The sequence below is a fragment of the Thamnophis sirtalis genome, unplaced genomic scaffold (assembly GCF_051295495.1).
Source record: "Thamnophis sirtalis isolate CommonGarterSnake01/CBP01778 unplaced genomic scaffold, rThaSir2_p1.2 scaffold_4, whole genome shotgun sequence".
Taxonomy (NCBI): Eukaryota; Metazoa; Chordata; class Lepidosauria; order Squamata; family Natricidae; genus Thamnophis; species Thamnophis sirtalis.
Window position 1 is genome coordinate 115309508 of NW_028261384.1, and position 17071 is coordinate 115326578.

A 17071-nucleotide genomic window follows, 5' to 3' on the forward strand; every position below is an offset into this window, starting at 1 on the left:
TCCAGGGGAAGGTTACTGCAAAATCCCCATTCCCTCCCAATCAGCTGGGACTCGGAAGGCAGAGAATAGATGGGGTTAGAGCCAGTCTGAGGTGGTGTTTACCGGTTCTCCAAACTACTCAAAATTTCCACCACTGGTTCTTCAGAGCTGGTCAGAACCTGCTGAATACCACCTCTGATCAGTCCACACCTTGCATTGAGCTGTACCCGCTCCCTTCTTTATTGTCTCAAAATGCCTCTTTGTTCTATGCTATTCCCAAGGCTTTCCTGGCAAGAAAAAGGATGGCAGAGAATGCCACCTTTTTTTTTTTTTTGCAATCTGCTAGCTCCCCATTTGTTGCTTTTCCATTAAAAAAAATATTAAATAAAATCAGGTAGGATATAGGAGATACATAGCAATGCCAAGAGAAGTATCAGTGGCACATTTAAACCTGAAGTTTTGAGCTCTTTTTGGTTTTGGCTTAATGTGATTACAGGTAGTTCTAGATTTACGACCACAATTTAGCCCAATGTTATTGCTAAATTAGACATTTGTTAAGTGAGTTTTGCCCCATTTTACCACCATGCTTGCCACCATTGTTAAGTGAATCACTTAACAATGGTGCAGCTATTAAATTAGTAACACAGTTGCTACGTTTATCTGGTTTCCTACTGACTTTGGTAGTCAGAAAGTTGCAAAAGACCTGACCCAATGACACTGCAACCGTCATAAGTATGAGTCAGTTGCCAAGTATCTGAATTTTGACCATGGGGATTCCGCAACAGTCATAGTGTGGAAAATGGTCATGTCATTTTTTTTCAGTCTGGTTGTAACTTTGAACGATCATTAAGTGAATTGTTGTAAGTCAAGGACTACCTGTATATTATAAATTCAACCACCTAAATTTGTAAACCAGTATTTATAGCTTAGCATTATGTATAACTAGAGTACAGCAAGCTAACATGTAACAATGAGAGTTTGCACAAAGTGTAAATCCTGTCACAGATAACTTAACGCTTTGCAAGAGTATGGGTTAATATCTAAAGGGCTAGACTCCAACTCCTTCAGATCTTTTCCAGAGTTCAGTGCACCATATGTACAGTGCAGAAGAAAATGAAATCACAAAAATACGATGGCAGCAAAAGCTATTTAAAGAAAGAAAGAAATTTGCCAGCATTCATTAAGCCTGGACAGGTGGTTGTGGGAACCTGGAATGGCCTCAACCGACCTTCTGGGATGGCAGCCACAGCGAGGGCAACAGCAATCTTGAAGTAGTAGATGGCGCCGCGGATCCAGGAGCCTCCGTGTATGGGGTCGTTGAAATGCCCGATGTTGATGAGCCAGACAGCCACGCAGATGAGGGAAATGACTTTGGACAGCTGCTCACCAAACTCATCCAGTTTCTGCTGTAATGGCGTCTTCTCTTGCTCTGTGGCCGCCATTTCATCGCGGATCTTACCAATTTCAGTGCCCACACCTGTGGCGATGACGATACCAACAGCTTTGCCGGCACCAATGTTGGTACCCTGGAGTGAGTTTGAAGACGAAGAGGAATAGGAACAAGATGGATTAAAATCAACAAAGGAAAGTGGCACGCAATATGGATGGGCAAAACTAAGTTATTTTAGATAAAGAAGGCTGTAAATATGGCTATGTACAATCTTGCATAAGTACATTGTTTTCTTAAAATTTCTTTAAGTTCTCTAGTCCTCATGGCAGTATAAAGAACATGCCTGCGCTACATCTATAGCATGTTCATTCTCTATCTGCAAAAAAAAATATTATGGCTTGAACTATTATTTAGTCCCCAACCCATCGGTCTGTGGATTGGCACCAGGTCGCAGTATACTAGAAACTGGGCCACACAACAAGTGAAGCCCCATCTGCTGGATGTAGGCAGCACACAAAATCACACTCTCTCCGATCTACAGAAAAGCCTCTCTCCACAGAACCAGTCCCTGGTGCCCAAAAGGTTGGAGGCCATTGGTTTTGACCATTGTTGAAATTACTTCTCATGACGGCCACGAAACTCCCATCCCATCACCTATTCCAAGAATCATGTGCACACCTTCTGGGGTGAGGTTTTAGAATGCTGCTAAATTCTTAATGAAGAAGCAAAAATAAGCAAATAACAGTACATTTCCTTAAAATTTGCAAAATCAGCTCTTGCAAAGATAAAAGGAAAAAGAAAAATCAGCAGATCAGCAGATTCAGTTACAGCAGAGATTACTGAATCATAGGAGGATCTGAAGGACAGATCATCTTGGATACAATCTTTCTGTGTGGTCACTTAGAGTCAATACTGATTGATGACATATGGTCAATAATTTGATTACTTTACACTTGCCATGTCTCTCTAGTTGTATCTGACTTGCAATCATATTCAAATTTTTGGCTATATCATATCACACTTTCTGACAGTCATATGTTATTAATAGGAAGGATAAAATTATGGAATTTACAAGCAGGTCATTTTGCCCCGATCTCCCCAGTTACCTATAGGTGAATAAAATTTGCATTGTTGCTTGAGAGAGCAGGGAAAGCTGGGAAAAGCAAATAAAATGATGTCACTTGATTGTCCCAAAAGTGTTTTTTCCAAAGGCAACTGGACTTTGGTTTTTCCCTGAAGATGTTTTGCTTCTCATCCAAGAAACTTCTTCAGCTCTGAGATGAACTTGGATGAAAAGCAAAATATCTTCAGGGTGGGGGGAGTCCAGTTGCCTTTTGAAAAAGCACTTTTGGGGCAACCATGACCTGGATGACTGAGAATCTCCATAGACATTCAGCTGATTCTTTATCCCACTGTGTTACCAAATAAAGACAATTGGAATATGATGTTTAATGTCCCACTAGTATCCCTGCCATTCACTATTTGGATCAGGGACAAAAAGATGCATCATGACACTTTACATCTTCAGCCCTGCCAATAATACTCACAGAAAACAGCATGTTCTTCTTGTCCTGATTTACAGCCCGGGGATCTGGGACAGGATCAGTATGTTTGATCACAGAGACAGACTCACCTGGGTGGAGATATAAAGGGTTAGATCATTTGCTTCATACAAAACAGGGTCAGGATGGCCTGACTAACCAATTTCATTGTATACATGGTGTACAATGACAATAAAGGCTATACTATAACTATGACTGAATGCAAGTATTGCATATTGCATAGATCAGAAGTCTTCAAACTTGGCAACTTTAAGACTTGTGGACTTCAACTCCCAGAATTCTCCAGCCAGCATAGCTGGCTAATGAATTCTGGGAGTTGGAGTCTACATACAGTATCTTCAATTAGCCAAGGTTGAAACAACATTGGTATAGATCATACCCAAATCATACTTAGCAATGATTTTCTGAGGCATGTTTTCCCAACCACAGGTTTATCCATAGAGTCTATGATCTCTATTTAGTTCTATCCTTCAACTTTACAAAGTGGTTTAAAATATACGTTCTTCTCTAGGTCTTCGCTGATTGACTGAGATTTAAAAACATCGTCTCTGTTGTTATTTCCTCTTTCTCCCTTTTGTTTTAATCCCGCCCCCCAAATTATCTTATGGGCAGAATTTATTTATTGCTAACATATTGTGTGTGAGTTCCTTACCTGTCAGAATAGACTGGTCCACACGCAGAGTGGTGGATTTGATGGAAATGATGCGGATATCAGCTGGAACTTTGTCACCAACTGGGGAACAAAAAAAGAATAACTTCTAGTTTTAGCCATGGAACAGCCACTATTGTTTGATGTAAACAATATAAAACACCTGCTATTGACTATAAGCTAAGTCAGAGCTAAGTAAACCACAATTTTCTGAATTAATCCAATTTTCTGGGCTAGCATAACTTAACCAGGTCAAATAAAAATAGTAGCATAGGCACAATATACTAAGCTTGTGTAATTTTTCATTTTAGATTGTTCCTTCAGATTTAGCATGTTGTGAAAAACCCAATCCATTTAGTTAATTTACAGATCGGTATACTATGTAAACTCAGAAAATAGGTTAATTCCCTAACCAGATTTTGTATATAGTATATGTCCAATCACTGGGTCACAAAATAACCCTATTGAGTTTTCACAACGAATTGACTTCAGCCTATTTATGTATTATGTGAACACAACCAAATCATCATAGATGTCCAGTAGATGCTTCAGTGATGTCACTCACTTCATGATGTCATTGTACAAATGCCATAATTTGTGTCAGTCATATTATGATGCAAATGGCCTCTAGCAGGGGTGTCGAACTCACGACGACACATCAGCGGCACGTGATGTATCGTAACTTTCCCCCCCTTCACTGAAATGGGAGTGGCTGATGCATCTGACCCACAGCACGTGATGCACCTGACCCACAGACCATGAGTTTGATGTCTCTGGCCTATAGTTTCTAAAGTGTGACAATTGTATGGGAACATCATGAAGCATGTGATGTCAATTGCTCAACCTACAAGTCATTGCACTAGAAATTATGATAAGGAAGTTGTACAAGGTTTCCCTCCAGTGTGAACCAAGGTATTGGCAGCCCTTCCCGTAGGCAAAAAAAAAGAGTTTGTCTCAGGCCATGATGCATTCAGTTCCTTTCTGTCAAAGAAGAAGGTTTATTCCAGGCTATGTGTCTGCCTTAGTAGACACCTGTCCTCAGATGAAATTCAATTTCCAATCCAGATGGTTTCTAAGGCATGCAAGCTACCTTATCTTCTGCTTCAGACAGCAGAATGTCTTGGGTCAGAAAGGCTACAGATCCATTGACCCAAGTTCTATATTAAGGAAAGAAAAGAGGTTTGGCATCCACTGGAGGGCAGTAGAAGACAGTAACAAATCTGAAAACTTTATGGACAGACTATCGAACAACTCAAGTTACCCAGGATCATCAGAATGGTGTTTTTTTTTTACAGTCTAGATCAGTGTTTCTCAACCTTTGCAGATTTAAGATATGTGGACTCAGCTCCCAGAATTTCCCAATCAGCAATTCTAGGAGTTAAAAGTCTACATATCTTAAAATTGTTAGGGTCAAGAAACATTGGCATAAAGACAAAGAACATTATTTGTACAGAACTGAAGGTAGCTTAAATAACAAAATTTTCTTACTGGGGTCAAATTTTGCAGCAGGAATTTCAGTGGATGAAATGTCCTATATAGATTAAATCGCACTCCTATTTGTTTTCTACAACATTACATTTCAGAAATAAATATACTACTATTTATGGCAGAAACAACATGCAACCAATTGGAGCAACTGAAATCAGAAGAGTGAAAATGTTCATCTGCATTTGTGTATATCCCTCCCATTTAGCATTTAAATATAGTTTTTGAGGTTTAATTCCTGTGGTGATAAAATTCTTCCATTGAGAAAAATACAATTTCTCCCCGTTCAATCAGAAATAATTTTGGGATTCGTTGACTCCATTCCTCTTCAAGATGTTCTCTGGTTTTCTTTTTTTTAATTAAGTCATTTGCCCACAGTTAGTTCAGGTGGGCATCCTCAGTCTCTTACCTTTATATTCTCCTCAGAGAATCCCTCCCAGCTAAGCTATTTAGCAAACCCAAACCTATGCCATACTAAAGCCATTTATGAGACTCTGCCCAGTTACCAGATACCTGTTCATACTTACTGCATATGCACCTTAAATTAATAAATATTGCTCAGAAATGCAGAGGAAAAACTTTTAAAATCCCTGTTTTCCTCAGAAGTGGGCAATCATCAAGGAAATGCTTTGGGTATGTCAGGATTGAAGAATGTAGGATGCAGATGGGGTGGAAGTGATTATTATTATTATTATTTGCTTTGTTTCTAAGGTAGCCAGAGATAGCATCCCAGTGTGGATTTCTCCTTTGCTTGTCCCTCTTTCATCTGACAAGGCACAGTAACCGTAGATGTCCCCATGCACCCCAGCTCGCTTTTCCACCAGCGCATTAAGTCTCCCTCCCTCCCCCCCTCTCTCCCTCCCTCCATCCCTCCCTCTCTCTCTCCCTCCTTGCCTGCCTCATCACATTCCCGAGGCACCACCAGCTGCCTGCCAGTGTCCATACAAGGCAAAGCTGGTAGCTCTGCACTATCCATTGCTCCACTGCCTTCTCTTCTTCAAGGAGATGGAGAGGTCATGGCTTCCCTAGGCAGGGAGGGGAACTCAGGCCAGGCCAGTCTAGGAGAAAGGTGGCAACAACTATGTTTCTACATCCCCAAAGTGATGCTAAAGTTGCTTGGCCAGTAACATTTAAAAGAAAAAGCAAAGAGCATAAACTATTCAGAGTTATCAATGAGCTGCAGAGCCTCCTCAGAATTTTATGTTTGTTAAATTCTTTCCTACAGACATTCAAGGATTTTGACTTAACACACACTCTCTGTCTCTTTGGTAATACATATTTATTACCAATTATTGAATTGCCTCCTACCATATATATTTTGACAGCAGACGCCAAATGCACAGGGGACTGACTACAAGTTCGGTACATTTAAGAAGAAATTTAGGGAAATGAATCCCCGCCTTATGCAATTCTTGAAGACACAAGAACATTGTGTCCTTCCTTGGCATTCAGTCACTGAGGCACATGAAAGAAGGTGATAAAATCATGAATGACAGTTGGGCCAGACAAGAGCTATTCAGCGTCCTATTTAAGAACAGGGCATCTATGTATAGAAAGTTTCCCCTTTTGAGTAATTAGCATGAGAAATCAAAACAGGGAAATTTTGTCACCTTCAAACCCTGCTTATAAGATTCCCTGGGATCACTGGGCAGTAGCCGCTAAGAGCTAGGGTGCTAGGCAAGGTGAATCTTTGGTGGTGTTCTTGAAAATGTCACCAAACCTTCTGACACAGATAGTTTATTGATCAAAATATATATTAGGATTTTTTTAATAAGCACATTTTTAAGGATGTGAGCGGATCAAGACAAAAAAAAAGCATGACCAAGGAACTGGGTTTTCAGTTTTAAAAAGAATGAGATGTGGGGGAATTGAGAGTTTCTAGTTACCTCTCAGTTTTTGGAAGCTGACTTCCATGACAAAATATTTTGTGCAGCCACGTGTACACATGTATTATTTTATTGATATTTGAGCTGGAGTATTAATTTCCCATTGGATTTTTAATTCTCCAGGACAAATTGGTGTGGGATGGGACCAGGGTGGGGAGGCAGTGATCATATTTTAAAGGGAATGGCTCAAATAGAACGGCTTTAGTTTCTAAAATGAGAGAGGGAGTGGCTTGTTGTGGCCCATCAACTGTTAGCAGCCAGCATATTTCCTGTTCAGTTGTCATGATGTCTTGCATTCTACTTAAATTAACAAATCCTTTCAAAATTTACACTTAAATGTATAGACTCAAAAGAGAAAAAAACATTTCCTCTTCACACTTTGCCTTATTTGCTATGGATAAGTGGGAGAGTATGAGTTTTCTGTAAAGCCTGTACTTTTATTTTTATTTTTTGGCAATGCAGTATTTCTCCTTTTTTTAGGCACACAGAAGAAACTATTCCTTAGTGTGAATGTGTGACAAAAAGAATAGCAAGAAGCTACAAGACCTCATGAGGGGGACTGCTCCATCCCATGGATTGTTGGATGGGTGGGTGGGTGAGTGGGTGGGTGGCTGCCCTTTATATTTTGGAAACACTTGTGCAACTGGTCCCAAGAGTAAATGATCTCCAAATTAAATTAATTTAGAAAGAAGGAGGGCATGATCTGGCTGCTGGCCCAGCTCTGCGGGCAGCTGTTATCCAGTAAGTGCAGCTGAAGGGGATTCCTCAGGGCTCTGCTTTCACTGCTCCCCCTACAGCCCTCACTCTCCATGGGGACTGTCTGTTCCCAAAACATCCCTCTCGCCTCTATTCCAGGGTCAAGACAGGGCAACCCAAGGAGTAAACAAGCTCCATGATGGAGGGATCTTGTTCAGATTTTGCTGAAGCAGCATCTGCAGAACTTCCTGCGGATTTGAGGCTGAAGAAAAACCCTGTCTAACCCAAATGAAAATAGCTACTCTTCTCCTGAAGAGTGGGGGGGGGGGGTTAGAGTGGGTAGTCAATAATACAATTTATAACAGGAAGTATTTACAGTAGAAATAGACATTGTCAGAACATTTCTTTTTCACATACTGGAAATCAAAACAAGGTCAGTTCCTTCCTTTAATTCATTCATGGTTGATATTCACTCAATTAATTTGATAAATTCTGAAATTTCCCTAAAAGAATTAGATCTCAGTTTAATCATTTCTACTGTAATAGAAGCATTCTTGACTTCACTGAGGGCGTTTTTCCTGGGGCTAAGTTAAACTGCTCTCTACCACCCTTAACTGCAGAAATAAACCAGCACAAAATTGCTGCTCAGTCTTGCCAGGCCTCAATCTGCCTAAGCTGCCTCTGTTTCAAGTCGCTGCGGCCACTTTAGTTCCTTCCAAAAATTATAGATAACAAAACCCGACAGATTTGACCTACCTAGAAGCTAACTTTGAACAGCATTAGAATAAGAGTTAAATGCTACTTCAAGGGTTACTTAAGCCTGTCTTCTTTGTGCGTTGGGGACAAAATGATGGCTATATCGTTAGGTAACAGCAAATAAAAGATATAATCAGGGTGTTTTGTGTCCTGGTTAGGTGCAAGTGAAAATGACCTTTATTTATTTTGGCTCACAGAGAATAATGTCTTCTTTGCTACGTATTCCAGCTATAATTCCTCTGCTTATCTAATAATGGATTGATCCCTGCTTAATGCTAAATATCTTTGCAAATCAATTGTTTCACAAAATAATGCTTCTTTATCACTATTCGGTCTTTCGGCCAACCCTGTTCAAGTTGAGGCAACCTGTGCGATTAATAGAAGACAGAAATGCTATGTCAGTGTCAACAATTGCTTCGGTTTAACAAACTCGGAAGCATTTTTAAATCCTCAGGTGGAGATCGGAGGCAGACCTCTTGGCAACTGCTCTTTAGAGAGAAGTATAGCTGTAGATGATTGTTACTAGAGAATCATACTATCCTTATCTGGAGAATATATGTCCTCTACAAAAGAAAGCAGTAGAGAATACTGGGATACCACTTCGGCTTAATTGACCTTGACCCTACTCTGTCAAGGAGTAGGTATTGGGGTGAGAGGAGAATACTGTCTTCTAGAGCAGTAGCTCCAGAAATATCTAAGCATTTTGAATGTCACTGCTAACGGTATCTGTCATCTTCCGTCGCCTCATTTCTAATAGCTTAAGTTGGGAGCTTGAGCTTCTTAGGGATTTAAAGATTATGGAAGAGAACTTGTGGTATCCAAACTGACTCTGGTGCTCATTCTATGTTTAGTCTTCTTTGCCCTGGGGAATCCCCATGACCTTTAATGCTTTCCCCTCCCCCTCCACCCACCACCACCTGCACTTACCTGCCACCTCTGCAATGTCGCCAGGGACTATGTCTTTGGCCTTTATTCTCTGTACCGCCTTCCTGTCAGATCGATAGACCTTGCCCATTTCAGGTTCATACTCCTTTAGGGCCTCAATGGCATTCTCAGCATTTCGTTCCTGCAAGGAGAAGGGCCCCACTCAGAGTTAAGATGCCCTCTTGATGCTTTCAATTACCACTCGGGGCCCCTCAGCAATGCAAGAAAGCAAGCTGAAAAAGGTGAGCCAGTAAAGATCTAAACTCCTACTCCATTAAGCCTTGATATTTTGACACCCTGCAATTTGCTGAAAGAACTTTCATGCTCTCCGAGATTGACTAGGTTAGAGTACAGCAATCTCCTCATGATAGCAGTCAGATAATATTCATAAGGTACATCTGAAGAACAAAATATATATTAAGCCATCTTGTAGTGCATTTAGAGCATCATGGAGATACCTTCATGTGCTAAAGAGGGCTTCTCACCTTACCTTAAATCAGAATGTGATTTGTTGGCTCTGGTTTGGTGTGGCTTGTGAACTTTATGCTTTAAAGTTGGCAACTTTAAGATGTGTGGATTTCACGTCCTTGTGAGTTGAAGTCCACACCTCAAAGTTGCCAAGTTTGAAAAAATACTGCTTTAAAGCATGATTTGTTTGCTTATTTATTGTGTTTATCAACCACCTTTCATTTATGAGTCCAAAGAAGCATGTAGAGGGCTCTCTCCTAAATTTTCCTACAGAACAACTTCCTGAGATAGGTTGGTTAATATAGAGGGTTGGTCTAAAGTACATAGGGAGCTTCTATAGTTGACTAGACGACTACAATCTCTTGATGCCTGTGCAATATCTGAATTAACCCTAGGGATCTGGATCTGAAGGGACAAAGGGGATTTGAGGTGTGCAGGATACTTATATTTTACCCATTAGTAACTTGTAATGGCAGAGGTTCCTTTCTCCGAGCTCATGGTTTTTTTCAATTCCAGCAAAAGAGGCATTTTATTTAAAGGCAGCTGACAGATACATGTGCATTCACACATGTTTCAAATCACCTTTTCCTTTGGAGTCTGGATTACCTCACACACCTGCATCCACCAAACTATAATGAAACAAAACATGATTAGTTTGTTTACCTGCCATACTCCAACAATGGCATTGGCAATCAGGATCAATAGGATGACAAATGGTTCCACAAATGCGGTGACAGTTTCTTCACCCTCTTCAAACCATGCCAGTACCTGTAAACAAACAGATATACATAGTTGTAGAGGAGAGGAGAGCGAATACTGTTAATCTTCTACTTCTCTCTCACTCAGATATGATTCTTGTTCATTTTCCAGTCAGGAATCCTAAATCCCAGCCCTACCTCTCTTTTCTCCTTCTGAAATGCCATTTACTTTTTAATTCTCCTTGAACATGCCATTTGAAAACAGCTGAAGCCAGCCTGCATTTTGCATTGGCACAAAAATGAAGCCTGTCAGTCAGTCTCCATGAAACTTGATAACACCAGCACAAAGGGCTCCTGCTGCTGTGTGTGTGTGTTCATGTGTGTGCGTGCACGTGCATGCGCATGGATGTTGCACAATTGTGTAGGCAGGAGCAAGTGTGTAACTATGCATAGCTTGAGATGTGAAAGGAAGGTATGTGCTGCGCACAATTGCAATGAAGCATTTACAAGGTTTCACACTGCCCCCTGCTGGTGAGAGCTGTGTCTGACAAGGTTTCTATTAGAGGAACAGAGCCTGGTGCAAATATATACCTCATGCTGCTTGATATACTTGTGGGAAAGGGACATAATTGTTAGAAGGATTATCGTCAATTAACAGTAGAAATGTGCTTTATAATGCTTGATTGTTTCCCAGAGTTATCTCAAAGTTCTTTCTCTTTGTTTCCAGGTCCAAATTCAACACTTAATATTCAAAACAAGCCTGCCTCTTACTGGCTTCATTCTAAATAACTGCAATCCTAAAAATTAGAAGCACTATGTACATTTCCAGATTAGTTTCTATTTAATGAAGCTTCAGGAGTGGAAAAGCATGACAGACAGTGGAAAAAAGGTAACACTAAAGACATATTCTTTCATCAACTGCAGAGGAGATAAGTGTAGATGTGTGCCAAAGATAAAATGCATCTCGTTTAGGGCCAGTTCAGCATCTCAAAAGTGTGTTTTGCAATCGTTCTCTGAGAGAGAAGAATTCAACCAAACTACATAAATCCTGAAACTTGTAGCCAAACACGTCTCGAAACCATAGAGCCGAGGTGGCGCAGTGGTTAGGATACAGCACTGCAGGCCACTTTAGCTGACTGTTATCTGCAGCTCAGTGGTTCTAATCTCACCGGCTCAAGGTCGACTCAGCCTTCCATCCTTCCGAGGTGGGTAAAATGAGCACCTGGATTGTTGGGGGCAATATGCTGACTCTGTAAACCGCTTAGAGAGGGCTGAAAGCCCTATGAAGCGGTATATAAGTCTAACTGCTATTGCTATTGCTATGGTGAAGACAGTGCTATTTCCAATGTGATCTTGATTTTATTTATACTGTCTGTCCTATTTTTCAATGATAATACAATCCCAAAGCAGATGTTCAGAAGGCCCATAATACTTATGTCCTACAGAGCTCGGGGAAAGAAAATTAGGAAATAGACAGAACAGTTTGGTTGACTGGCTGGTTTTTGGTCAAGGAAATGCCAATATTCCTGGGCTGAGAATGAAATGTTGAACCACACAGAGACATGAAAACCAGGCTGCAAATTATGACCTTTTCTGAGACCTCCTGTTGCTGAGCCTAGCCATGTGCTCTTGGAAGATCTAATATCACAATCTGAGGAGGCTGCATCTCAAGTGTCAGGAAACTGGGCAGAAGCACAACAGGCTATGATGAGCTTCTGGGTGCTGAAATAAGGAAAATCTCAGCTTCTTGTGCTTGGGTTTGCTGTATTATACAAATGGCAGGGAGTTTGTGGTCTCTATGAACCTGAGAGCATTCATTTTTAAACAGAAATGTACAGGTCAAGTATATGCTTTTTCTAGACCGAATCAATGTATTCATTATAGTAGAAGTACAATTATACAATAAGCTTATCAAGGAACTCTGAGATGGTCAAACTGACTTTTTTGATCAGAGAAAGCACAATGTCTATATGTATTGCTATTTGGAAATCCCTATGGATTCTTGACTCTGAGCTTATGGTTATGGTTTTGATGATTAAAGTGAATCAATTATAGAAAGAAGAAAGTCTAATCATAGACTAAAAGATAAATGTGTAATTTTAATAAGTACAATTGTTTACCACTGTACTGTACTGTAATAGGTTTACAACTCTTGTGAAGAAGCTTCTTTGCATGTTTTTTTCTTTTCTCTTTTTTTTCCTTTCTTGCACTTTTAGGTTTTTTTTTCCTGATTTATTTCTTTTTTTTCTTATTTTATGTTAATTGGAATTAGTTTTTAGTTTATGTTGGTTTTTAGCCTCTTTTTCAAAACTTTTTATAAAATTATGTATTTAAAAAGGGGAAAAACAGTACACATTGTTTTCTGAGATTTTGCTCAAATAAAACACGGTGCCTGCTTTTAATCATCAAGGAGCCAAAATAAAATGGTGAGCAGATAAATTAGCTCAATTTACTTCCTGATTTGTTACACAAAAGGAAGTCAGATTTTAGTTCTAAGAAAAAGAATGTCCTGATTGAATTAAACATCTATAAGTACTCCAAATGTTGAAAAAGAATTGGTGAGGAAAAATATATTGAAGATGCTCAGATGCAAAGTTTTCATTTACGTGTATTGCCTACTTTGCCAATGAAAATAATTTCACCTCTGTATCCTGACTCAAATTAAGCCTTAGTTAATCTCTACCCTTGAAGTTAAAGAGAATTATTAAATACGGCATTACAGTTATTTCTGAAGACTAAACTCTGGCCCTGGTGATCAACCAAGCTTGAACCCTGCAACATTATCCTGTTATCCATGTATATTTGCCTTCATTTGAGAGTTATTTATTCCCACCCACCTAATTCACCAATTTGTTGACACTGATTACCAATAGAAGATAATATCTGTGACTCAGAGTTGAACTGTGAAGTCCTTGGTGCTGTGTGAACTTGGTGGTTTGCTGGTAGACATTTCCAATGAGGCAACGTCATTAGTTAGAGAGCGTGTTGGGTTTGCTGTCTGTTTATATACAGTAGCTTGCCCACACCAGTTATAAACAGGGAGCAAACCCCACACTCACTCTGACTGATAATGTTGCCTTGTTGGGTAATGAAATGTCTATGGTACAAGCAAACTACCAAATTCAGAGAGCACTAAGAACTCCACTCATTACAATCTAAAATCAATCCAACACCGGGGTGTTTCTAACACAGGATGGCATCCCCAGAGAGCATGTTTGCAGTCATCACTTGCCCATGAAACAGCTTCTTTCCCATTCTGCCCCCCCCCCCCAAATGGTTGCTTCTCCTCTTCAGCCCTCTGTGGATTTCCCAAGTTTCCTCAGTTACAAGACCAGTGTCACTTACGAAAGAGATGCAGGCTGCGAGCAGGAGAATTCGCACAAGCAAGTCTTCAAATTGTTCCGCCACCAGCTCCCATATAGTTTTGCCTGATAAGCAAGAAAGGGTGGCATGAAAGGCACAAAGGAGACAGAGACTGCAGAGATGGGGTGGGGGAAGTCAGCCTGCCTCCCCCGCAAAAAAAAAAAAAATCAAGAAAGCAATGGGCTGCAAGGAAAGAGAGAAGGGATAGCGGGCCTGCACACATCTATGATAGACTTTTTCAACAGGTTCCAGCTGTTATGCTTGGTGGGGAAATTGTAGGTTCTTCTCTGCAAGTCTATCTATGAGTTAACAGAAGCTCCATAGCAATTATTAACCTGGAGAAATGGCAATGTATACAAACCTTTTTTTTTTACTCTTGCCTTTTCCCAATTGATCTGTTTCCTAAAGCAGAGGTCTTTGTTTCATCCAAAAAAGGTGTGTGTGTTGGGGGGGGGGGGGGTTAGCAAGCAGCCTCCATTACTTGATCAATAACATTTCAAAGAACCAAGCTATCTTTTATCACAGCTATGCCTCTTATAAGCTTTGAATTAGTTCTAAGGCCCAAGAAAGGGAAAATGGGTGCTGGGATGATACATGGCAAATCAGAACATGGATCTGAATAGAACAACATATAGCTTGGCAGAGGCATAATTTGGCATCTGATTGGTCAAAGGAAGAACTCCGTGACTACGGATCATGATGGAACGTGATGGAAATGATTGGGACAAACCAGGTGGCAATTCACAGGTTAGCCTGAGATTTTATTTCTAAATAGAAAGTTTGAGGTCTCATTTGGAGACCCAATAGCCACCGAATGAGTGTTATGGTCTGTAGGAGTCATATGGGCCATACTCATTCAAGGTCGAGGTTTTTTTTTTCCTTCCTAACACTTATGTATAATCTTTTTTAGGACTCACCTTCTTCAGCTGGGAGTTCTGGGGTTCGGAGACAACATGTTGAGAGAGGAAAAGAAAAAGAAAGAAAAGCTTGTTAGGGTTATTGCTAGTATGACTTTTGCTGAGTGGTAAAGCAAAGGTGGCAACAGAGAAAGCGAAACTATTCTGGATTTACAAAGAAGTTGGTTCCGCCCATGAAGTTTAAGGTGAATTTTCAGTGTCATAAGCGGACAGTTAGAAAGAAAGAAGTTATATGATCATGCTTAGGTTTAGAGAGCAATTGTGAGTTGGATATGGACATCTCTGCAGAAATGAGTATGCTTTTCAATGACTTCATTAAAACTTTGTAAGCCACGGCCAAAGTGATTGCAAAATTGGTTTGAGCATAGGAAATCTTTGGGGGTAGGACTTTACAAGGAGACAGGAAGGAACAGGTCATTTAGAGCAGTTACAAACTTGTGCATGTCCCATAAAATAGCACATCACACATTTCCACCCCCCGTCTGATAAAATTCTTGTTATAATCCCCGTCCACCGAGGAATCCAGAACTTTTGACCTTACCCCATGTGTTTGAGGGACATTATAAAATTTGGAAATCGGACTATCCTCTCAATTATCTGCATATTTGGCAGCATGATATGTCCACTCCTCACAAAACAAGCTTCTCCAGATCCACCCACTCAGCAGCATCACAACCAACCAAGTATTATATTTTGTTCCCCAAAGACATCTCTTCCCAAATCTTCTCAGCATCTAACTAGCTCACTTTGCTGGCCGTGTAATATCAGTGTTTCTCTTTTGTTTCAACCTCCCGGCTGCTCCTACAAGTTGCCATCAGCAATTTTGATATCTCGTTCATACCAAAGGGAATTTACTGAGTTATTCTTAGCAAAGCAGCAGCAGCTGCCCTGTCCCAGCATGACTATCTCCCCCCTCACCCCGCAACTTTGCAATAGTCAATTTTCCCTCTTGTGCTTTGCTTCTACCTTCATTCTTATTCCCCTTCCATGGCCAACTTTAGACTCTGCTAGAACATCTCTATCACCTCCTTCCCGCTTTCCAATAACTACGTGACTATTTTTCTTTGATAATAGTTGATTCCTCCTCTTTTACTTCTACTTATTGCTTCTGTCCTTCCTTACATTTTAGAATCCATGTCCCTCCATCACTGTGCATCTCTGGTTGGATTGCTTTCTTTGCTTCTCATATCTATGTTGCTCTGCACATCCTTTCAGCTCTCTGGCTCTCCAGTTCCCCTGCCTTTGTGCATCCTGGCACCTGGCCAAGTGGGTACCAAAAGGGTTGTTATTTTAGAAAGCACTTACCGTTGGGTCCATATTTTTCCATATGCCTTTTCACCTGCTCAGGAGAGAGGCCTGTATGCTCACTTACTCCAAAGTAAGCCAGGCATTCTTCTCCTGTTTTGGCATGGGCGTTTTCCATTTTTGCCCTACCGCACCTGTCCTCTTGTGTGTTTAAAGCTGCTTCCCACTTCTTCGGGCTTGGCCTGCTTCTGCTGTTCCCCTGCTGTGTGTTTAATGGAGTGTCACTCGTGCCCCCGTGGAGTTCCTCCTCTTTCTCAGCAGACCATGGTCCTTGGAGCACTGTATCCAACGATGGAGGGAAAGCCCGATGACCTGTCCTTGAACAGAAGCCTTCGCCAAACTCTGAGGCTGGCACACGTCCTTATGAGGCAGCCTGGGGACCAGATCCTTGGACATTCTCCGTGGGCCCTCATTGGGTGGCCGGTGCTGACATCACTTCATCCACCAACTCACATATGGCCTTCTGCGGAGAGAAAGTATTTTTGCTGACTTGAAGGGAGAAGCCAGGAGGATGGTTGGCTTAGGATGGGGGGAGGAGGAGAGAGGAGGCTGAGTGTCCACAGACCCATGTGTCACTCAAATGCTTGCCTGTTCCTTTCAAGAGTTCTCGCCCTAGCTTCCCCCTCCTGCCTCCTACAGATTTAGGGTTTATTTCTGTCACTTGTCGTTTGTAATGAAGATACACAGAGAAGTGGGCTGCCCTCATTCCCATATATGCAACTAAATCAATCTTTGCCTTGTCTCTCTTATTTGCATAGACTTTAAATATTATTTAATAATCATCACATGTGCATTTTACATATGTATCATAAGTATATAATTTTAGGGTTTTTTCCTCCCTCTTTTTTTCACTCTGTAAATTTTTCTTTGTTGGACCTATCATCCCTCTCTCCCAGTTTGCAATCTCTGACAGCAACCAAACGGATGACCAAGAGAGATTCACAAGCTGAAGAGGTCCTGTCACTTGTCTTTGATATCTGCTACTAGCTCTAA

General features: G+C 40.8%; 1 protein-coding gene across 2 annotated transcripts in view; it reads right to left on the bottom strand.

Annotated features, from left to right (window-relative positions):
• The window catches only part of ATP2A1 (ATPase sarcoplasmic/endoplasmic reticulum Ca2+ transporting 1), a 37629-nt gene extending 21206 nt beyond the window's left edge, over positions 1-16423 (bottom strand). For both annotated transcript variants that reach the window (XM_087713801.1, XM_087713802.1), the window contains exons 1-8: positions 16079-16423; positions 14774-14791; positions 13839-13921; positions 10459-10563; positions 9331-9469; positions 3584-3664; positions 2917-3002; positions 1208-1505 (exon numbers count right to left, since the gene is read on the bottom strand). In XM_087713801.1, the coding sequence (XP_087569927.1) occupies positions 1208-1505; positions 2917-3002; positions 3584-3664; positions 9331-9469; positions 10459-10563; positions 13839-13921; positions 14774-14791; positions 16079-16196 (928 nt within the window). In that variant the 5' untranslated portion in view covers positions 16197-16423. The remainder of the gene's footprint in view (positions 1-1207; positions 1506-2916; positions 3003-3583; positions 3665-9330; positions 9470-10458; positions 10564-13838; positions 13922-14773; positions 14792-16078) is intronic.
• Positions 16424-17071: the final 648 nt, after the last annotated feature.